The 22,715-nt window shown below is 58.7% G+C and overlaps 1 protein-coding gene across 1 annotated transcript in view; it reads left to right on the forward strand.

Moving 5' to 3' along the window:
* The window catches only part of Cacna1a (calcium voltage-gated channel subunit alpha1 A), a 123,890-nt gene extending 103,112 nt beyond the window's left edge, over positions 1 to 20,778 (forward strand). Inside the window, exons 34-49 of the mRNA XM_090336121.1 lie at positions 2,068 to 2,184; positions 2,315 to 2,380; positions 2,494 to 2,609; positions 3,847 to 3,997; positions 4,622 to 4,749; positions 7,266 to 7,362; positions 10,539 to 10,644; positions 13,265 to 13,372; positions 13,500 to 13,600; positions 13,942 to 14,051; positions 14,143 to 14,281; positions 14,380 to 14,493; positions 17,322 to 17,357; positions 18,067 to 18,253; positions 18,351 to 18,604; positions 19,533 to 20,778. Of these exons, the coding sequence (XP_090192247.1) occupies positions 2,068 to 2,184; positions 2,315 to 2,380; positions 2,494 to 2,609; positions 3,847 to 3,997; positions 4,622 to 4,749; positions 7,266 to 7,362; positions 10,539 to 10,644; positions 13,265 to 13,372; positions 13,500 to 13,600; positions 13,942 to 14,051; positions 14,143 to 14,281; positions 14,380 to 14,493; positions 17,322 to 17,357; positions 18,067 to 18,253; positions 18,351 to 18,604; positions 19,533 to 20,156 (2,454 nt within the window). The 3' untranslated portion in view covers positions 20,157 to 20,778. The remainder of the gene's footprint in view (positions 1 to 2,067; positions 2,185 to 2,314; positions 2,381 to 2,493; positions 2,610 to 3,846; positions 3,998 to 4,621; positions 4,750 to 7,265; positions 7,363 to 10,538; positions 10,645 to 13,264; positions 13,373 to 13,499; positions 13,601 to 13,941; positions 14,052 to 14,142; positions 14,282 to 14,379; positions 14,494 to 17,321; positions 17,358 to 18,066; positions 18,254 to 18,350; positions 18,605 to 19,532) is intronic.
* Positions 20,779 to 22,715: the final 1,937 nt, after the last annotated feature.

The following is a 22,715-nucleotide window of genomic DNA, read 5'->3' on the forward strand; positions in this document are numbered from 1 at the left end:
AGTTTAAGCTCCAGGACCAACAGCCAAACAAAGAAGAAAGAAAGCAAATGAACGGGAAGTCTGTGATGCCGGCAGCGTAGACTCCTGGCTGGGGTGAAGGGTTAGCCGAGTTGAGCAGTCATGTGCCAGAAATCCCTCCACTAGAACCCAGCGGGCTGCCCTGTGTAGCCCTGTACTCCCTGCCTCTCACAGCCAAGAGTGGGCCAGGGACGGGGCAGGGCTCTCAAAACCCAAGGCCTCTGCCAACCACACAAGTCAATGTGCCAGGAGAGCCGCTGTCACTTATGGAAACCTGGAGGGCACCGTGCCCTGCAGGAAATCAGATTTCCTGGTAAAATCTGTTTGTTTTTAATCACAACTTTTAAAACGGAAGAGAAAAAGAAAGGAAGGAAGGAAGGAGAAAAAGAGGAAGGAAGGAAAGAAGGAAGGAATTTGGGCCTTGTAGTACATAGTTAAAATCCCAGCCACTGAGAGGCAGAGGCCAGAGGATGACAAGTTCAAGGCCGACCCAAGCCAAAGTTTCATGGCCCTCATCCAAACTACAAAACAAAACAAAAAATTACATTTTTTTAAAACAGCCACAGGTGTGACCCACGTGACTGTGCCTGCCACGTGAGTGGCCCCGGGTCCAGTCCCAAGATACCACTTGGGATTGACGGACTTACCTTTAAAAACCGACAACAACACTGCCCAAGAACTTGCTTTATTGACCAAATTGGGTCCAGGTGTGGCCTTCGGCCTCTCGACCCCTCCCAGGGTCCCCTCAACCCCCCGCACCCCATCATTTCCCAACTGGCCACCACCAGCTCCACTTGTAGGACCTGGAGGCAGGGAGTAGATAGGAGGAAGGGTGAAGGGGGGGGAACTGAACAAAGACAGGAGCCACCCAGGGAGGTCCTGGGGGCAGGGACGGCCCTACCTCCCTCCTCACCCCCAGCACCCACCCCTGGGTGGACCACAGCCCCCCCCACAGTCCCCCCCCCCCCCCCGGGAGCTCAGTCCTTCCTGCTTCCCGCAGGCTACTCCACCCAGCCCCAGAAGCTGAGAAGCCATCCCTGAGAGAGGGGGGAAAAGGGCCCCAAATGCATCTTCTCCGATCAGCCGGGCAGCGAGGACTGACCCTGCAGCCGAACAGCCCCAGCTCCCTCCCGTCCTCCCCATCCCCGCTCGCCAAGGGGGTAAGAAAAGATGCTCAACCCTTTTCGCCCCATTGGCTCTCCCAGCCCCCTGCTCCTCTTGGCCCCGTGGGGTGAGGTCAGGGCGGGCAGGAGCGGGTGGGCAGCTCGGCCAGGGCAGGGCAGGGCAGGGTGCCCGCTGAGTCTTGGATGACAGATGCATTTCTGGCCCGGGAGCGTAACATGCCCTCGGAGGAAGCGCACGAGTCCACCTTGGCCTGCGCCTGCCCGTGCCGCGCGTGCGCACTCTTCACGTGTGATGGGCGTGCCCCACCCCACCCCGCACTCGACCCTGCTCGTGTCCTCTCGTCTCAGTGCATTTGGTTGTTGGGAGAAATAAAAGCCATCTTCCACTTTATTTTTTGTTGTTATTGTTTTATTGCTTCGGTGGATTTCCTTTTTCTTTTTAGTTTGGGATTGGATGATTCAGATCCTGTTTTCTTTGCCTTGTTCTTTGATTCTTTCTTTCTTCCCCCCCCACCCCCGCACCCTCGTTCCCCTTCCTTCTCCCTCCTCCCTCTTTACTTTAGTTGCTGTTGTGTTGGGTTTGACCATGCCGAGCCCAGGGGGGCCATGGCTGGTGGGGTTCACCCTTTTTTGAGTTGGCACCTCTCCCGGCCTCCTCCTTCCCCGCTTTCCCTGACTTCTCTTCTTTCCCTATTTTTTTTCTTTTCCCCCAGCTCCCCCTCCCCGCCCCGCACATTGCATTACCAGTGCTTTCTCTCCCTCCCTCCTTATTTGGGGGGCGGGGGGCCTGGCTTGCTGTGTCGTTGTTTTTATTTATTTATTTTTTTTCCTTGTTGGTTGGCTTCTCGGAGGGGCCTCCGTGAGTGGTGTCGGCTCCGAGCCCTGGGGTGGGTGGAGAGTCACCGGTTCTCCTCCGTCTCCCCAGAACAACTTCATCAACCTGAGCTTCCTCCGCCTCTTCCGGGCCGCGCGGCTCATCAAGCTCCTGCGGCAGGGCTACACCATCCGCATCCTCCTCTGGACCTTCGTGCAGTCCTTCAAGGTCAGGGAGCTGGCGTGGGGCGCTGACGTCACGGCGGGGCGCCGACGTCACGGCGGCGGGGCGCTGACGTCACGGGCGGGGAGGACGCCCCCAGCGTGCCAGCCTCCCTCACCGGCCCCTCTGCCCCCAGGCCCTGCCCTACGTCTGTTTGCTGATCGCCATGCTCTTCTTCATCTACGCCATCATCGGGATGCAGGTGGGTCGGCGCCCCTGAGGTACCCAGAACTGCCATCGTCGTTCACCAGGGGCTCCTGGAGCCCCAGGGGTTCCGGCTGCCCCCCCCCCATTCACCTCCCTCCAATTCCCCAGGTGTTTGGCAACATCGGCATCGACATGGAGGACGAGGACAGTGATGAGGACGACTTCCAGATCACCGAGCACAACAACTTCCGGACCTTCTTCCAGGCCCTTATGCTTCTCTTCCGGTGAGGAGGGGGCGTGGCTTCCGGTGGGCGTGGCTCAGTCGCCCCACCTCGCGTGCCCACATCCTGCCTTTCTGATTGGGTGAGGCGTGGTAGCGTCCCTTCCGGTTGGGGGCGTGGCCTCGTCTTCCCTGTCCTCTTCCGGTTGGGTGGGGCGTGGTCCAGCACCCAGGTGTCCTCCCTCACTCCCGGTGCGGTTGGGGCCCAGGGCGTTTTCCAGGACCCCAGGGAGGAGTGAGAGGTGGGCCACCCCACCTGACGGCCTGGGGCTCCGCACGGGGAGACCGCGGGTCTGGGAAGCGAGGAGGGCTGCGGGAGACAGCTGGGTTAAGTGTGGGATGGGGCAGACCTTCCGTCCGGGCGCCTGCAGTGCCAGGGTCCTGAGCGCTGCTGCACTGTCTGCCCCCTCCGACCTGCGCCCCGGGCGGGAGGACGCGATCGGAGGGACCGGGCGGGATGGTCCGTGAGGCCCTGATCGCCAGTGAACCCCCACAAAGCCAGAAGTCGGGGTAGAGCACCGGTCTTGAGTGTACAAAGCTCAGGGACAGCGCCGAGGCCCTGAGTTCAAGTCCCAGGACCGGCACAAAAATAAGTCAATAGAGGGAAGCATGAAGGTATCCTGGGAGGCGCTGGGAGCACATGTGGGGCTCAGCAGATTCCGCAGCAACCGATGAAGAAACGCCTCCTTCTGTGACATCCCGTCATGAATGATTTTCATGCTCAATAAGTAATAATTCACAACCACCAGGAGACGAGGAATGAGTTAACCAGTAGACATGATTCCACCCAAGAACACGGGCCCTAGACTCTGTTTAGACATTCAGACTGGCCCGGAGCTATCTTAGAGGGGTTAATGGGGGAAAAATAAACTCAAGAGGTGGGGGAAACAAGGAACCAGGATGTACTGAAACCATCAGAGATCCCGGATGGCAGAGATCGCAGGATAAATAAATAACGGGGACTCCTGGCAGTTTGGCAGCATGATAGCAGGTCAGACACGCAGACATTAGCATCGTTTTCTTCCACTGGTATCATTTGAGCACCGGTCAAGCCAGTGCCTGGCGCTGCTGGCATGTTTCATGCCCCCCTGGTCTTCTCACACGATGAATGAGAATTTCCCTGTCTAAGCTCCTACGGAAAGTTTTAGTGACCGACCTGGGACTCAGAACTCAACACCTTGCCAACTCCAGAGCTTGAGTGCCCAGGTCCCTGATGTCCCTCCCCTCACCCTTATCCACAGGAGTGCCACTGGCGAAGCCTGGCACAATATCATGCTGTCCTGTCTCAGCGGGAAACCATGTGACAGGAACTCGGGCATCCTCACGGCTGACTGTGGCAATGAATTTGCTTATTTTTATTTTGTTTCTTTCATCTTCCTCTGCTCCTTCCTGGTGAGTCTTTGGCCATGGTGGGGGGGGGGGAGGCGAGAAACAGGTTGTTCGAACCTCGGGGCTCCAACCAAAAGGAATGGACTGCTTTAGAATGTGACTGACGTCAGTGACTTCCCTCAGCCGGGCATGGGTGGCTCAGGCCTGTTACCCTAGCTATTCAGGAAGATGAGCTCTGAGGATCCCAGTTCAAAGCCAGCCTGGGCAGGAAAGGCTTTCAGACTCTTTATCTCCGAAGAACCACCAGAAAACCAAAAGTGATGTTGTGGCTCAAGTGGTAGAGCACTAGCATTGGGCAGAAGAGATCAGCGCTCAGTCCCTGAGTTCAAGCCCGAGGACTAACCAAAGGGGGTAAAAAAAAAAGTCATGGTTGTTCCTGCCTGGGCTGGCTTTGAACTGTGATCCTCAGATCTCAGCCTCCTGGTGGCTGGGACGCCAGGTGTGAGGCACCAGTGGCCAGCTTCCTTTATTATCCTCACCATTCGTATTTTTATTATGGTTGTTAAGTACTCGTACAAAGAAGTTACCCTTGAGCAAGGCAGTTTATGAAAGAACGCCTCTTGATGGTGTCACCCCTTTCTCCATCCCCCACCCCACTCCTCTCCCCCATCTCCCCGCCCTCCACAGATGCTAAACCTCTTTGTCGCTGTCATCATGGACAACTTCGAGTACCTCACCCGCGACTCCTCCATCCTGGGCCCACACCACCTGGATGAGTACGTGCGGGTGTGGGCAGAGTACGACCCAGCCGCTTGGTAAGGCGCCATCCCCGGCCCCCCAGCCTTGCTGCCTCCCCGAGAGGCCACAGAGACTTGACCAGGAACCAGGGCGGATTGGGGATCCTGCACACATTCTTAGGGCCCCTCCCTGCCCAAGCCCGGGGCTTCCCCTTAAGAAGGAGGGAGGTGAGTATGGGGGAGTTACAGAGCCCAGACTGGGCTGCAAGATGAGCGTGGGAACCAGGACAAAGCTTAGAGCAGGTCCTGTAAGCCTGTCTTCGTGGGAGGCAGAGACTGGGAGACTGAAGTTCAAGTCTAGCTTAAAAACAAAAAAATACATTCTCAAGACCTCATCCCAGCCAGTTGACTGAGTGTGGAGACATAGCCCCTGCCCACCCCAGAAGCCCCATGTGGGACTGGGCGAGAAACACAGCTCCCCCCCATGACATAAGCAGTGGAGCTTAACGGCTCATACCGTAACCCCAGCTGCTCAGGATGCTGAGCTCTGAAGATCATAGTTTGAAGCCAGCCGCAGCAGGAAAGTCTGTGATACTCTCATCTCCAATGAACCAATAAAAAGCCAGAAGTGGTGCTGTGGCTCAAGTGGTAGAGCGCCAGTCTTGAGCAGAAAAAAAAGCCAAGTGAGAGAAAGTGGTTCTGTTTTTCGGCCCCAGGATAAGCACAAAATAATAGAGTGACAGTCAATTGAAAAAGGAAATGGAGGCGTGTTTCAAATGGTAGAACACCTGCCTAGCATGTACAAAGCCCTGGGATTCAATCCCTAGTCCTGTCACCTCCCCAAAATGAACCAAAAACTTAAAGTAGAGCCAGCCATAAAGGCACATGCCTGTAATTCCAGCATTCAAGAGGTTGAGGCTGGAGGATCACGAGTTCCAAGCCAGCTCAGGATATGTTAAAATCTTTCCAAAGTGGTACAACACTGGTCTAGTATGTGTTATCACTGACAACCTCCCCCTCCCAACAACAATGACAACAGCAAACTTTAAAATAGTGGATGTCACCAGGCAACTCAGGACGATCTGAGGATCGCAATTCAAAGCCAGCCCAAGCACAAAAGACCATGAGACTCTTATCTCCAATTAACCACCAAAAAACTGGAATTGGTGCTATGGTTCTTTGGTAGAGTACTAACCTTGAGCTGAAGAGCTCAGGGACAACGCCCAGGCCCAGAGTTCAAGACCCACAATGGACAAAAAAAAATAAATAAAATAATATATATATATATATACATACATATAAAAGTAGTGGATGTTGTGGGACTAGGTGCATGGCCTAGTGGGAAAGTGCTTGCCTAGTATGCAGAAAGACTTGGGTTCAAGTGGTAGAACGCTAGCCTTGAACAAAAGAAGCTCAGGGACAGTGCCCAGTCCCTGAGTTCAAGCCCCAGGACTGGCAGAAATAAATAAATAAGTAAATAAATAAATAAATAGTAGACGTCAGGCCAGAGGGGAGGACAGGCTTTCGGGGGCTCTGTAGGATCCCAGCCAAGAGAAGAGCCTCACAACACCCCTTCCACACACACAAGCCTCTGCTTACTGTGACTCCTGCCTGTTAATCCTCACTACTCAGGAGGCTGAGATCTGAGGTTCACAGTTCAAAACCAGCCCATGTCTCCAGTGAAGTGGCAAAAAACCAAATGCAAGTAGAGCTGTGGTCCACAAGCCTGTAACCCTAGCTACTCGGGAGGGTGAGATCTGAGGATGGTGGCTCAAAGCCAGCCCAGAAAGGAGAATCCATGACACTCTTATTTCCAGTTAACCCACAGAAAAATAGAAGTGGCACTGTGGCTCAAGTGGTAGAGCACTAGCCTTGAGTGAAAGAGCTCAGAGACAGCACCCAGGACCTGAGTTCCAGCCCCAGTACTGGCACAAAAAGAGGTGCACGCGCGCGCATGCGCACACACACACACACACACACACACACACACACACACACACACACACACACACCAGCACCCTTCCCCCCCCACTAGCTGACACACCATGGCATTCCGAGGCGGCTGTGCCTGAGCCTGCACACTAACCATTGGTGGCAGGTTCTAGTTCCACATTAGCAGGTTCTAGTGACCCACAGTGAGCCCCAATCCTGGAGGGGTCCCCACCCTTGCATGTCCACAAACCCAGGCAGGTCCAGTAGGAGCCGGGAAGCCTGGGGACAGCTGGGGTTTATTTGCCTTTGGCTCCATTTAACTCTTCCCTCTTTTAATCCTAGGTCACAACCGTGAGGTGCTGGCCCTTCTCCCTCTCCCACCCCCCTCACCCTGCTGTAGCCCCAGTAGATGGTGTAGGAGGGGCCTGGAGAGGGCCCCCTCTCCAGCCCAGAGCCCTCAGCACCACCCTCTCCCTAGGGGGTCTCCAGGGTGCACATGGGGTGGGGGCCCTCTGATCCCTGTCCTGAGTCTCTGTCACGCCCTTCTTCATGCCAGGGGGTGACCCCTGCCTCTTCCTGGCTGCCTGGCTGTGCTCTGGGGGGAGCTGGGGTCATGGCAGCCACCCCCTGAGCTCCTCTAACCGGGTCTCTTCTCCTTTCAGCGGGCGGATTCATTATAAGGATATGTACAGTTTATTACGAGTAATAGCGCCCCCTCTCGGCTTAGGCAAGAAATGCCCTCATAGAGTTGCTTGCAAGGTGATTTTTCCAGAGAGCTGCTGCCTCTCCATTGGAATGAGCGTGGCTTGGGGTTCGACAATATATATATTTCATATATATATATATATATACCTAGAAAACAAGAAGGACAAACGACGCCATCTTTCTCTCGCATTATAAACTAGCAACGTCTCTTAGCCGAAAGAATGCCATCACGTAGGCTCAGCCAAGCATGGAGCATTATCAATCCGTTCCCCCCCTCCCCAGCCATTTCTGCTTGCTCTTAGCTAAAGCCCATCCTGGGGTTCCCATGGTCCACCCCAAATCAGACATCTTCCCTGTGGGGGAAAGGTGGTAATTTTGCATTGCCCACCTCCCCCCGAAAAATACACCATCACCCTCACTCTCCCCCTGCCCCCTCCCCAGTCCCCACCTGGCTCCCCCTGCCCCCTCAGAGACCAGCCTCAGCCACGAAAGCCCCCAAACCACTGAGCCTGAGTACACCGCTCTTTTCTCTTTCTCTCCCTACTCTTGAGCAGGAAAATAATCATTTTTAATGACCTTTTCTTCCATTTTTTCCCCCTTCCTCCTCTTTTCTGTTTATTTTAAATATTTTATCATTCCTGCCTCTTTCTCTATTTTGGCCAATTGGTTTCTTTTATTATTATTATTATTACTTTATTTTTTTCCTTTGGTGTGTATGTAATATTCTGTTTGTTTGTTTTTTCTTTCTTTCTTCTCCACTTCCCCTTTTCTCTCCAACCCTCCACTACCCTTCCTTTGGCTCTCTGTCCCCCCACTTTTTTTTTTTTTTTTTGGTTTTCTGTTTGGCACTCCCAGGGGCCGCATGCCTTACCCGGACATGTATCAGATGTTAAGACACATGTCTCCACCCTTGGGTCTGGGGAAGAAATGTCCAGCCAGAATGGCTTACAAGGTAGTTTGTCTTTACCACCCAGATCTCCAAGCACTGAGATTTTTTTTTATTCTTTTTTTTTCCTTCAGTGCTCAGAACAGCTGTTCCAGCCTCTTTTCTTTTTTTTTCCAGCGTTTTCTTCCTCTTCCTCCTTCTTCTTCATTGATTTATTTCTTTTTTTTCCCCTTGTTCTCCTCGAGTAACCGGCTCGTGACACCCCTCGACTCTGCACACTGTGTCCGTCCTCTCCTGATGAGTGTCTATGCGTTTTGAGACTCCATTATGGCCAACCAACACGCGGGGGGAGGAGGCGGGGAACGCCCTGGTATCCACGAGTCCCCCCCCCAACATCCCTACCAAAGTGGACCCCCATAAAGCATCCAAGGAGGCAAGATGGCATCTCCTTCCCCCTCAGCAGCCCCCAGGCCTCCCAGGCCCCCCACTGGCACACCTGAAGCTGATCTCTGACTCAGGGACTTGGGGGGGAGGGTCTAATACCTCCTCTCCTCCCTCACCCTTCCCCCAGACACCCCAACATGCCTCTCCATTGTTCCAGAGCGGGCTGGGGGCTGCAGCTAGAGCCCCAGGTGGCGGCCACTGGCGCTGGCTTGGCCGGACCCAGGCTGGTGGGTGGGGTCTGCATGCTGTTGATGGAACAACATCCCTTCTGGACCTCTGTCCGGGACCCCTTCCTGGGTGCCTGTGAACAGATGCTCTGTCCCCCTCCACTCGCCCTGGAGAAGTTCAGAAATGGCCTTGTAAAGAGTCCCCCACATTAACCCCTTGTCCTGTCTCCGTCCTCACCCCTGGGCCCTCCTGTCTTCCCATCTGTCCCTGTCAGTCCCCCTCCACTTCTCTGCACCTGTGTCTCCACCCCCCTCTTGTCCCTCTCCTGCTCTCTGCTTGGCAGGGTGTGTCCATAGCACCATCAAAAAAAATTATTTGGGGGCCAGGAGCATGGCCTGGTGGTAGATTGCCTGCCTAGCATGCACAAAACCCTGGGTTCAATTCCTGGGTACAACATGCACAGAAAAAGCCAGACGTGGTGCTGTGGCTCAAGTGGCAGAGCTGTAGCCTTGAGAAAACCCAAGGACAGTGCTCAGGCCCCTCTGAGTTCAAGCCCCAGGACTGGCGGGGGGTGGGGGGGTTATTTGGGAAAAGAACAAAACCAACCAGGCATGGTGGATCTCGCCTGTCATCCTAGCTACTTTGGAGGCTGAGATCTGAGGATCAAGGTTCAAAGCCAGCCCAGGCACAGAAGCACCTGAGACTTATCTCCAGTGAACCTCTAGAAAATGGGAAGTGAGGCTTGGCTCAAGGGTAGGGCGGTAGCCTTGAGCTGGAGAGCTCAGGACAGCGCCCAGGCCGAGTCCAAGCCCCATGACCCCCCCCCCCCAAAAAAAAAGGCGTTTTCCACAGACCATGTCTGCTGGAAAATGTCCGTTCTCTCTGGAGGAAGCTGTGCTAAGAAATGTGACGCCCCTCGTTTCTGAGATGGCCCCCCCCCTCTCCGATGAACTTGGCACGCCCAGTCTGTGTCTCCTGCCTCTCCTGGTCTCCTGTCCTGTCCCCACGTCCTGTCCTCCGGATTTGCCCTCCATCTCCCACCCGTGTCTTCTCAGTGTGTGTCCCCTGGTGAACCCCAACTCCCCCCATCCGTGCCCAATCAGCGCCCCGGCCCGGATGCAGGGACCCCCCCCCTCCCCTGAGAGGCGGGATGGCCGCCCGGGCGCCGAGCCCCGGCCCCCCGGGCCCCCACGGAGCTATGAATGAGTCTCCAGATGCTGTCTGCACGCGCCCTGTCTGTGCTGAGTGTGCGCTTGCCCGCCCGCCTGCGCCCCGCCTGCGCCCCGCCCCGCCTGCGCCCCCGCCCGCCTGCCTGCCGCCCCCGCCGCCCCGGGCCGGGTGGGGGGAGCCGCCGGCCGCAGCCTGCACCGCCCGCCGCCGTTTGCCACCTGCTGCTTGCATCTGCCTCGTGTTCCTTCTCTTTGGGGTCACAAAGTCTGGAAGGCACCGGGAAGAACTCGGGGGCCCGGGGCGCCCCCAGAAACGGGCGCGCGGGTCAGGGGCGGACGAGGTCGAACCCCAGATCGAGGGGTGGGGGCGGCCTGGCTCCAGGCCAGCCCGAGAAGCGGGGGCCCGGACCGAGGGCCACCAGGGGCAGTCGGGGGCCGTCCAGCCGCCGCCGCCGCGGCCTCCGGAGTTCTTCCTGGGGCGTTCCGGGGTGAGGGCCGGGGCGGCCGGGGGGGGACCCCGTCAGGGACCCGGCAGTGACCGCCCTCACCCCGGTCTTCTGCAGAGGCTCCTGCGGATGGATCTGCCAGTGGCCGACGACAACACGGTCCACTTCAACTCTACCCTCATGGCCCTGATCCGCACGGCCCTGGACATAAAGATCGCCAAGGGTGAGGATGGCGGGGCGGGAGCCGAGGGCCTGCAGCCCGGTCTTCATCCCGCGCCACGCCGCCCGCGGGCAGAACGGCGCGAGGCCGGACGCAGGCTTGGTGCCAGGGGCCTCCGGTAGAACCAGAGCTCCTGCGAGCAAGGAGGCGGGATCACCCGGGAGGGAGGGGGAAAGCGAGGCCGGCTGGCTGGCGGGGCCTCTGGAGCCCGAGTGAGAGCCCCTGGGGGAGGCGCCGTCCGCTGGGGGGCGGGGCATCCCGGGGGTGGGGCCTCTGGAGCCCGAGTGAGAGCCCCTGGGGGGGGCCTGGGGCGGGGCACCCCGGGGGGCGGGGCCTCTGGAGCCCGAGTGAGAGCCCCTGGGGGAGGCGCCGTCCTCTGGGGGCGGGGCACCCCGGGGGGCGGGGCCTGAGCGGGGCGGGGCGGGGCTTTGGTCAAAGGTGGAGGCCAATGGGAGACAGACAGACAGACAGACACACACACCCACACGCACTCGCACACACATATACATACATACATACATCCTGCCCAGCAAGAACCCCTGTTTCCAGGATTGTTATCTTTCAGCAAGAATTAAATGCGAGAGCCAATCTAGTATAACAGACCATGCCCAGCCTGGCATCCTTGGCTCAAGCCTGTCATCCCAGCTACTCAGGAAGCTGACATTTGAGGATTATGGTTCAAATCCCGCCTATGAGACTCCAAAAAACTACTCCAAAAAATAAATAAATAAAAAGCCAGAAGTGGAACAAGTGGTAGAGTACTAGTACCTCATGCAAAAAGAAACTCAGAGGGACCAGTAGTTTGGCCTAGTGGTAGAGTGCTTGCCTAGATGCACGAAGATGTGGCTTTGATTCCTTGGTACCACATGCACAGAAAGGCTGGATGTGGTGCTGTGGTTGAAGTGATAGAGCTCTAACCTTGACCGAATGACAGTGCATAGGCCCTGAGTTCAAGCCCCAGTACTGGCAAGGCAAAAAAGAAACTCAGAAACAGCACGCGAGCCCACAGCTCAAGGTCCAGAACTGGCTGCTGTAACAAACAGCCCCAGCAGGCTCTCCAGATCTCTGGTCATTCGAAGTTTGTTGGGCTCTGTTCATCAGAATGACAGGTGAGCCAAGGCCACTGGTCCTGATTCACTGGCAAGGTGACAGAGAAACAAGGACAGGTCCTACACTCAGGATGGGATATGCTGACCCAGAGGCAGCAAGCCACTGTCCCTTCCGACCTCCTCCTTCCCATCTGGAGTCAGGGGCTGGGAGCCCCCAGGACGATTGCTTAAGCCAGGCTCCCAGTGTGTGGGGGGCGGGGGCACGTGTGTGTGTGTGTGTGTGCCCTCGTACTTGAGCTTGAACTGAGGGCCTGGGCACTGTCCCTGAGCTTCTTTTGCTCAAGGCTGGTGCTCTACCACTTGAGCCACAGAGCCACTTTCGACTTTTTGGTGGTTCACTGGAGATAAGAGTCTCATGGAGATTCCTGCCTGGGCTGGCTTTGAACCACGACCCTCAAATCTCAGCCTCCTGAGGAGCTAGGGTGATAGGGATGAGCCATGAGGTCCCAGCTTCTATTTTGTTCTTGAGACAAGAGACTGTGTGGCTGGGCTGACCTGAAACTTGCAATCGTCCTGAACCATCCTCTAGAGTCGCGGAGGTACAGGCATACTTCACCATGTCCAGCTGGTCTCTCCCTTTCTTATAAAGCCACCAGGATCCAATCATGGCGACTACACCTTGATTGTTTTTGTTTCTTTCTTTGAGACAGGCTTAACCTAGAACTTTTTTTTTTGCCAGTCCTGGGCTTGAGCTCAGGGCCTGAGCACTGTCCTTGGACTTTCTCAAGGCTAGAGCTCTACCACTGGAGCTTCAGCACCACTTCTGTTTTTTTGCTATGTATGTTTGTGGTACCAAGGAATTGAACCCCGGTCTTCGTGCATGCTAGGCAAGCACTACCACTAGGCCAAACTCCCGGCCCCTTACCTAGAACTTTTGATTCTCCTGCCTCAGCCTCTCCTCTTGCTGGTGTTACAAATGTGACTGCCAAGTCCACCACTGCTGACCTAAATTCTATTCACTTCTAAACCCCCTAGTCAAATTAAGTTTCCACTTGTATTTATTTATTATTTTTGTGCCAATCCTGGGGCTTGAACTTAGGGCTTGGGCTCTATCCCTGATCTTCCTTTTGCTCAAGGATAGCATTCTACCACTTGAGCCACATCCATAGTTCTAGAGTTTGGGGTAGTTTATTGGCCGTAAGAGTCTCAGGGACTTTCCTGCCCTGGCTGGCTTTGACCCAGGATCCTCAGATAGCTGGGATCACAAGCTCCTCCATTTGTTTGAGCATGCAGAGGGAGCTAGGGAGGGAACCCCTACATTTTGTCCCACAGAATTCTCCCACAATCCTGAGAGAGACCCCACCCCTGAACACACAGCATTAATCACTTCGGTCACCAAGCAGACAGATCCGATTGTCATCACATTTCACAAATGGGGAAACTGAGGCAGGGGCTAGCGTAGGCCAAGCCCCACAGGTGGTGAGTGAGACTTGACGGCCGCGCTGGGTCACAGCAGTGGAGCTGGTAGGTGCAAACTCCGAGGCCATCAGCTCTGCCCAAATCCCCCACTGCAGGGGGAGCCGACAAGCAGCAGATGGACGCGGAGCTGCGGAAGGAGATGATGGCCATTTGGCCCAATCTGTCACAGAAGACGCTGGACCTCCTGGTCACTCCACACAAATGTAAGAGCCAGGCCTCACCGGGACCCCAGCACGGCGGGAAAAGGAGCCCGGGGAAGATGCAAGGATGGGGGAAAAGGGGAGAGGGAGGAGGGCGGGGTCCCTGGTCAGCTGACTCTGTGCCACACAGCCACGGACCTGACGGTGGGGAAGATCTACGCTGCCATGATGATCATGGAATACTACCGACAGAGCAAGGCCAAGCGGCTCCAGGCCATGCGCGAGGAGCAGGTACCTGACACCCAGGGCTAGGATGGAGGGGCGGTGCTTGTTACCAGGGCAAACACCAGCACAAGCGGGTGTGGCCAATCTCTGAGAAGGTCAGGAGGCTGAGATCTGATGATGGAGGATGGCGGTTTGAAGCCATCCCGGTCAGGAAAGTCTAGGAGACGCAGGTCCAATTAACCAGCAAAAAGCCGGAAATGGAGCTGTGGCTCAAGAGGTAGAGCGCCAGCCTTGAGGAGGGTGGACTGGGGAGGGGAGCAAGAGCGAGGGCCGCGCGTGCGCACAGAGGAGGCCTGCACGTGGCCATGCTTTCCCACCCCCTTCACATCGTCTTCGCTTCTCCCCAGAACCGCACGCCGCTCATGTTCCAGCGCATGGAGCCCCCGTCCCCGACGCAGGAGGGGGGACCCGGCCAGAACGCCCTCCCGTCTACCCAGCTGGACCCCGGAGGAGGCCTGTGAGTGTCCCTAAGCCAGGAGACGGGGTGTGGGGTGGGTGCCGGCTCTGCCCGGCTCCCCCTTCGCCATGCGGGCCTCTGTCCCGCACAGGATGGCGCACGAAAGCGGCATGAAGGAGAGCCCGTCGTGGGTGACACAGCGGGCCCAGGAGATGTTCCAGAAGACCGGCACCTGGAGCCCGGAGCGAGGGCCCCCGGCCAACGTGCCCAGCACCCAGCCCAACTCCCAGGTGCGCCGGCCCACCCGTGCAGCCCCCCACACCCCACCCCGCCAGCGGCCTGCGCCGCGGCCCCCGGGGCTCACGGGTGCCACCCTGTTGGCCCACAGTCCGTAGAGATGCGTGAAATGTGCACGGAAGGCTATTCAGACGGCGAGCACTACCTCCCCGTGGAGGGCCAGGCCCGAGCCGCCTCCATGCCCCGCCTCCCCGCCGAGAACCAGGTGAGGGCTTTCGCCGCCCCGCCCGGGCCAGGCCACGCCCACCGCGGGAGGGCGGGCCTCCAGAGTGGGCGGGGCGCGTCATCCTTTACCATCGGCCACGCCCACCGCGGGAGGGCGGGCCTCCAGAGTGGGCGGGGCGCGTCATCCTTTACCATCGGCCACGCCCACCGCGGGAGGGCGGACCTACAGAGTGGGTGGGGCGCGTCATCCTTTGCCATCGGCCACGCCCACCGCGGGAGGGCGGGCCTCCAGAGGGGGCGGGGCGCGTCATCCTTTACCATCGGCCACGCCCACCGCGGGAGGGCGGACCTACAGAGTGGGCGGGGCGCGTCATCCTTTGCCATCGGCCACGCCCACCGCGGGAGGGCGGGCCTCCAGAGTGGGCGGGGCGCGTCATCCTTTACCATCGGCCACGCCCACCGCGGGAGGGCGGACCTACAGAGTGGGTGGGGCGCGTCATCCTTTACCATCGGCCACGCCCACCGCGGGAGGGCGGACCTACAGAGTGGGTGGGGCGCGTCATCCTTTGCCATCGGCCACGCCCACCGCGGGAGGGCGGACCTACAGAGTGGGCGGGGCGCGTCATCCTTTGCCATCGGCCACGCCCACCGCGGGAGGGCGGACCTACAGAGTGGGTGGGGCGCGTCATCCTTTGCCATCGGCCACGCCCACCGCGGGAGGGCGGACCTACAGAGTGGGCGGGGCGCGGCATCGTTTGCCATCCGCCACGCCCACCGCGGGAGGGCGGGCCTCCAGAGTGAGCAGGGCGCAGCATCCCTTTTCTATCCTTACCCAGGGGAGGGGCGCAGGCTTCCTTTTTCCTCACCACGCCCACCTTGAGGCAAGATTCCTGCGGTTGGGATCTGAGATTAGAGATTTGAGCCCATTCCCTACAGACAAATATACTATTATTTCCAGTTCACAAACAAACTCTAGTACTGAAGGAATGGCTTGAGTGGCAGAGCACCAGTGAGTGAGCAGAAAAAGCCTTGTTCCAGTCCCAGTACTGGCAGGTGCATACATGTGCACACATATCCTGAGCATCTGTAGCTCATACCTGTAATCCTAGTTCCTCAGAAGGCTGAAATCTGAGGATTACTTTTTTTTTCCCCCCATGGGTCAAGGGGCTTGAACTCTGGGCCTGGGCACTGTCCCTGAGCTCTTCAGCTGAAGGCTACCGCCTTACCCCTGGAGCCACAGGGCCACATGCCGTTTTCTGATGGTTAATTGGAGATAAGGGTCTCAGGTCCTTTTGTGCCTGGGCTGGCTTTGAACCTCGATCCTCAGATCTCAGTCTCCTGAGTAGCTAGGATGACAGGCGTGAGCCACCATGCCAGCCCAGTCAGAAAATCCATGAGACTCAGCTCCAATTAACCACCATAAAGCCTGCAGGGGAACTGTGACTCAAGTGGTAGAGTGCTACCCTGGAGCAAGAAAGCTCAAGGACAGCGCCCAGGCACTGGATTCCGCCACTCAGGACCCCACCCCTCAAAAAAAGAAGAAATGAAAGCCATAGAACACAGCCAGGCACCAGTGGCTCACACCTGTAATCCTGAGATCTGAAGATCGTGGCTTGAAGCCAGCCCAGGCACAAAGGCGCTGTGGCTCAAGTGGTAGCGCCCTAGCCTTGAGCAAAAAAGGCTTAAGGACAGCGCTCAGGCTCTGAGCTCGAGCAAGGTGCAAGGCCCCGGTTTCTATCCCCAATGGAAGGGAACCCAGACATGTAATACACAGGCACGCCTGTGCACACAGCCTCCATGGGTGTGTGCATGGGAGCTTTGTGGACCCGGGCACCTGTGCACGCATGCACGTGTGTATGGGTCCGCAGGGCAGAGTCCAGGCTGGGTTTGGGCCCCTATGCTTCCTCTCTAGAGTCCTTGGAAACAGAGGGGTGGGGGCATGTGTGCAGATGTGTATAGATGTGTGTGTCTGTGTGTGCCTGCTTTAATCCAGCTGTGGGCAAATCCTGACGGCAGGAGGGACTGCTCTTCTGCACGGCTCTGGGCAGGCCTTCAGATCCAGTTTACCACCCTAGGAGCCATGGAGAGACGGCCAAGCAGAGGGTGGTGGTGGGCCTGGCCCAAGCAATGGGGGAAGGGGGCACGGGTGGCTGTGACTGCTTGCTGTATGGCCCTGGGGTGTGTGCACGCAGAAGGCTGTGCTGTGCCTGGCTGGACCAAGGTAGCCTAAAGTGACTGGTGGAAGACCCTGATGCATGTGGCTATGTGAGCTGCAGGTCCCAGGACAGGGCTGGGCCAAGCAGGGCCAGCAGCCATCACCTGGAGAAGGGGCAGGGAAGCCAGAGCTGGTGTCTCCCACAAGTAATCCTAGCTACACAGGAAGCTGATGTCTGAGGGTTGAGGTTCAAAGCCAGCTGCAGTAGAAAAGTTTGTGATACTCTCATCTCCAATAAACACCCCCCCCCAAAAAAAGCTGTGGCTCCAGTGGTAGAATGGCAGCCATGAACAAAAATGCTCAGGCTGCCTTCAAGCCCCAGAACTGACACAAAAGGTGGGAGGCTTTGAGCCTCAGCTCGAGTCAGGACGGTTTGCATCGCTTGAGCCTGGAGCCAGGGGCCTTGCTGTACCATCTGTCTGTCTCCTGCCTCTGCCATCTGTCCGTGTGTCTCCTGTCTGTCTCCTTGTTTTTGTTTTGTTTTTTTGGTTTTTTTGAGGGGGTATCAGCCAGCAGGTCCCAGGGTGCCATCACCCACCACCCTAACTGCTCTTTCTCTTCTCCCTCCTCCATGAGCCTCCCCCCCTCTCCCTCCTTTTATATTTATTTCCTTCTTTCTGTTTCTCTGTGTGCACCATCTGGGGCTGGGACAGAGGAGAAGGGGCCGGCCACGTGGGAATAACCTCAGCGTATGTACCGCGCCTGCGCGGAGCTCCGCTCCGGCCCCTCTTCCTCCCCATCCCCTGGGGCAGCCCCCCCATCACCTCACTGTCCCCACCCCCAGCTTTTCTTTGTAGACTACACCCTCCCCCCCCACGGAGCCTCCTCTTCCTTATGTGTTCTGTGTGTGCAGGGGTCACGACCCCTCACCCCACTCCCTCCTCTGAGCCCCCAATCTAGGGGGCTCCATTTCCCCCCCAAGAGATGGCCTGGTTCCCCCAGCTCCTGTTTCAACCCTGCCACCGACCCTGGAGAGCCTGTCTTGGGCCTGGTGAAAAGGGAGGGACCCCCCCACCTTCCTCGATCAACCCCAGAGCCTAGCCCATCCAGTTGGATGGGGGCTAGGAAGTGGGGGGGGACTAGAGCTGCCCCACCCCATGCTAGGACAGGTGGCTGGGGTCAGAGCATTGGAAAGCCCAGGGCAGGTCAGCCTGGCCCGGTCTGGATAGCCCGGGAGGCACCAAGAGGGGTGGGGCAGCGGGGTGGGGTCCCGGGCTGGGGGTCCTCCAGTACCAGGGACGGTAGGACGGCCGAGGAGACCCGGGTGTAGACACCAAGGAGCAGCCCTGGAGCCGGGGGACCCGGGGAACCCTGGCTCCACTCCACGCCGGGCCCGGTCCCCGCCGGGACGGACGCGCGCGGACCGCGGCTGACCGGGGCCCGGGCCTGTTCCCCCAGACCATCTCGGACACCAGCCCCATGAAGCGCTCGGCCTCCGTGCTGGGCCCCAAGGCCCGGCGGCTGGACGACTACTCCCTGGAGCGGGTGCCGCCCGAGGACGCCCCGCGCTTCCACCAGCGGCGCCGCGAGCGCGGCCACCGCGCGTCCGAGCGCTCCCTGGGCCGCTACACCGACGTGGACACAGGTGGGGCGGCCGGGCGGGGCGGCCGGGCGGCGGGAGGGGAGGCACGCCGGCCACCCCGCCCCTCCTCCTCCACGGCCCCCGCGTGTCTCGGGCGCAGGCTTGGGGACGGACCTGAGCATGACCACGCAGTCCGGGGACCTGCCGCCCAAGGAGCGGGACCAGGAGCGGGGCCGGCCCAAGGACCGCAAGCACCGGCAGCACCACCACCACCACCACCACCACCACCACCCGCCCCCGGCCCCCGACAAGGAGCGCTACGCCCCGGAGCGGCCGGAGCACCGGGCCCGCGCCCGCGACCAGCGCTGGTCCCGCTCGCCGAGCGAGGGCCGAGAGCACGTCCCGCCCCGGCAGGTGGGTGCGGCGGGCGGGGCCGCGGGGGCGGGGGGACCCTGACCACGCCCCGGCCCCGCCCCCGCCGCTGCCGCCGCCCCCCGCTGCTTGGCCGCGGGTCAGCTTTGAGGGGCGGGGCGGGCGGGCGCCGCCACGTCCCCGGCCCCGCCCCGCAGCCCCGGCCCCGCCCCGCGCTCCCCAGCCCCGCTTCCTTTCTGTTCGGTCGTGCCCGTCCTCTGGACGCCGTGAGTAATGTTTGGAACTTCTGCTACTTTGAACCCCGAGACTTACAAAACTCCATTTCTCATCTCTCTTTTTTCACTTTCTTGTGTTGGTTTTTTTAACCCCTCCCCTCCCCCCCAAAACCCTCCTTCCATCCTCCCCCCTTCATCTCCTCTCCCCCTTCCCCCTCCCCCGATCCTTCCTCTGATCCTCCTTCCTATCTTCCCACCCCGTCCTCCCCCGTGGCTCCTCCCATCCTCCCCCTCCCCCGTGGCTCCTCCGTTTTAACACCCCGTCCTCCCCCCCGTGGCTCCTCCCATCTTCACCCTCCCCCGTGGCTCTTCCCATCCTCACCCTCCCCCCGTGGCTCCTGTCTTCCCACCCCATCCCCCGTGGCTCCTCCATCTTCACCTTACTCCCTGGCTCCTCCCGTCCTCACCCTCCCCCCTGTGGTTCCTCCCATCTTCACCCTCCCCCGTGGCTCCTGTCTTCCACTCGGTCCTTCCTCCCTGACTCCTCCATCTTCACCTTCCTCCCTGGCTCTTCCCATCTTCACCCTCCCCCGTGGCTCCCGTCTTCCCACCCCGTCCCCCGTGGCTCCTCCATCTTCACCCCCGTGGCTGTCGCTTCTCCCCCTCCCCCCCCCCGCCCCGTCGGTCGTCCCGCGCCCGCCCGCGCCCGGGGCGGCGCCTTTTGTTTTGATTCCTTTGTTTCAATTTTCGTGTAGGGCAGTAGTTCAGTCAGTGGAAGCCCCGCCCCCTCTACGTCCGGCACCAGCACGCCGCGGCGCGGCCGCCGCCAGCTCCCCCAGACCCCCTGCACCCCGCGGCCCCACGTGTCCTACTCCCCCGTGGTCCGTAAGGCGGGGCCCGCGGGCGCCGCGCAGCCGCCGCCGCCGCCGCCGGGGTCCGGGCCCGGGCAGGGATCGGCGCCCAGGCCGGGCCGCGCGGCCCCGGGCGGGCCGCGGAGGTTCGCCGAGCCCGGCGCGCCGCCGCCGCCGCCCTGCGCGCGCGCCGACTCCCCGCGGGCTTGCCGGGTGCGCGCGCCCGCCTCGCACGCGCCCGACGGGCCGCCCGGCGCCCGGCATCGCGGCTACTTCCGCGGCTCCGACTACGACGACGCCGAGGCGTCCGGCGCCGAGCCGCAGCCGCCCGCGCGCCACGCGCCGCCCGCGGGTCGCTCGCCCAGGACTCCCCGGGCCGCGGGCCCCGCCGGCCCCGCGCCCGCCCGGCACGGCCGGAGGCTCCCCAACGGCTACTATCCGGTCCCCGGGCCGCCCCGGCCCCGCGGCCCCGGCGCCCGCCGCGGACCGCAGGACCCTTACAGCGAGAGCGAGGACGACTGGTGCTAAGACCCGGCGCGGGGCCGCGCCCCCGCCCCCCCCACCTCCCCGCCCGCACAACGCGGCCCGCGCAGCCGCGCCGGCCCTGCGCGCGCCCCGCGAGCCCCGACGCGCAGGCGCCGCCCGAGGCCCCGCCCCCAGGACAGGCCCCGCCCCGCGCGGGGCGGAGCCCCGGGCAGACCCGCCCCGCCGGCCAGGGATTCGAACCCACGCAGCCCTCTCCGGAGAACTTCGGGGAAAATGACGAGACAACACCGACGCGCGCGCACACACACACTCACACACACAATAACCTTTTTAAAAAGAAACACGGGGGAGACGTAGCTTGTATTGATGAGTTTTATCATCTGCCTGACTGGATCCTTCCTTTCCCGGAGACTGCGAGGGGCGGGCGGGAAGGAGGGGGCCCGGGAAGCACCCGGAGAGCTTGCGGGGTGGCCCCACGACCCCCACTACTGCCTGCACCCGCCAACCTAAGAGGAAAATCATCATAACCAACGACTTCAAAAAGGACAACAACAACAACAAATCAGTGATTGAGGAACATGAAACACAGCATTTTTTTTTCTGACATTTGGTCCTGCTTGAATAACAAAAGAAGAGGAAAAAAAGAAAAGAAAAAAGAAAACACCACCACCAACCAACTCCCTGGCTTCATTTTCTTTTTTTTCTTTTCACTTTTTGTTTTTCTATGTTTTTCTTTTCTTTTTTTCCTATCTTGTTTGAAAACTGTGGGCTTGGGACTGTGAATTATTGCATGACATTAAAAAAGAACAAAAAAATAAAAAAAAGTTGAATCCAAATCCTGGGATGTAGTGGTGTTTGGGTTTTTTGTTTTTTTTTTTTTTTTTTGCCAGTCCTGGGCTTGAGCTCAGGGCCTGAGCACTGTCCTTGGACTTTCTCAAAGCTAGAGCTCTACCACTTGAGCCTCAGCACCACTTCTGGCTTTTTTCTATGTATGTGGTACCGAGGAATCGAACCCTGATCTTCGTGCATGCTAGGCGAGCACTCTACCACTAGGCCAAACTCCTGGCCATATTGTGGCTTTTATGAGTTGATCAACAGTGGGAGCAGCTTTGCTTGGTCCTAAAAGGGATTAGAATGGCTAGGGGGCTGAGAGTGTAACTCCGTGGCCCCCACAAAATAATGGGGTGTTCCCAGAGGCCTTGGGCCCAAGTCTGGTAAAACTGAGGGTTATCATTCTAAATGACCACTGGCTATGTGGTAATTTCTATATAGAGCAAAAGAAATTTCTCTTGTGGCTGAACGCTGGTGACTCAACATCTGTAATCCCTGGTGGCTATGAGCTAAGGAACCAGGTTTGAAGCTAACCCAGGCAGGAAGGTCCACGAGACTTATTTCCAGTTAACCAGCAAAAAGTTAAGGAAGTGCAGCTGTGGCTCTAGTAGTAGACCACCATCCACGAGTGAATAAAGGCTCAGGACCGCAACTAGGCCCAGGGTTCAAGCCCAGAACCAGCTAAATATATATAATAATACACACATATTCAGCCTAAAATCCCCAAGGCCAAAACCAAGGATTGGGTGACCCCTGCTGGAGCTCCTAAGAATGGTGAGTCCTGGGCTGGACGCTGCCTCAGAGGTAAGAATAAGGGAATTTCAAGGGCCAGGGGTTCATCCCGTCATCCCAGCTCTCAGGAGGCTGAGATCTGAGGATCATGGTTCAAAGCCAGCCAGGGGAAGGAAAGTCCATGAGACTAGACCAGGCTCCTAGTCCTTAGTAGTGCTAGCCTTGAGTGAGAAAGCTCAGGGACAGCACCCAGGCCCTGAGCTCTAGCCCCAGGACTGACACAACAACAAAGAGCTCTGGGTCTCTTTGCCTGGAAGTTTGCAGCCTCCAGGCCTGGAGCTGTAACCTACGCTGTTGAATACGTGAACCTGGATCCTGGCATTGAGTATTGCTGAGGAATTCCTCCCAGTTTGCATCTTAGGGACAGAAAGACAACTCAGTTGAGCACCTGCTGGAGGCCGTTTGGGCCAGGGGGGGGATGGGCTGACAGGAGCTCAAGTTGTATCTCCACATAGCGTCTTCAGAGGGGCAGCCCCAGAAATCGCTGTCAGCCGCCTACACCCCAAATCTGCTCTGACAGAGCCATCTGTTTCGCTGTCACCACATTCCACCCGGCCTTCTGTCTCTGCCACCTGCTCCTGTTCAGCACGGTGTCCCGGCTTCTCTTCCATCTCCCTGTTGCCCTGCGAGCTCTGGGTCACCTCGAAGCCTCACCACACCCGGATCCACTCCTTCAGGATGGAACCTGTCAGCTGGGGTCTGAACTTTTCCAGGAAGCCCAGCCTGAACGGAAATGCTCTGTCAGTTAGATACTTGTTCTTTCTGGCATTCTACCACTTGAGCCACACCTCCAGTCAAACATTTTGCTGGTTAATTGGAAGTGGAGTCTCGCAGACTTCTCCAGGTGAAGTGGCTTTGAACCACCTTGGTACTCAGACCTCAGCTTCCTGAGTAGCTAGGACGATAAGCCTAAGCCACCAGTGCCCAGCTACAAAAAACTTCTTACAGGTGTTTAGACACATGCTCCATAAGAGAAGG

Source organism: Megascapheus bottae, chromosome 1 (assembly GCF_031878675.1).
Source record: "Megascapheus bottae isolate mThoBot1 chromosome 1, mThoBot2.hap1, whole genome shotgun sequence".
NCBI classification, from domain to species: domain Eukaryota; kingdom Metazoa; phylum Chordata; class Mammalia; order Rodentia; family Geomyidae; genus Megascapheus; species Megascapheus bottae.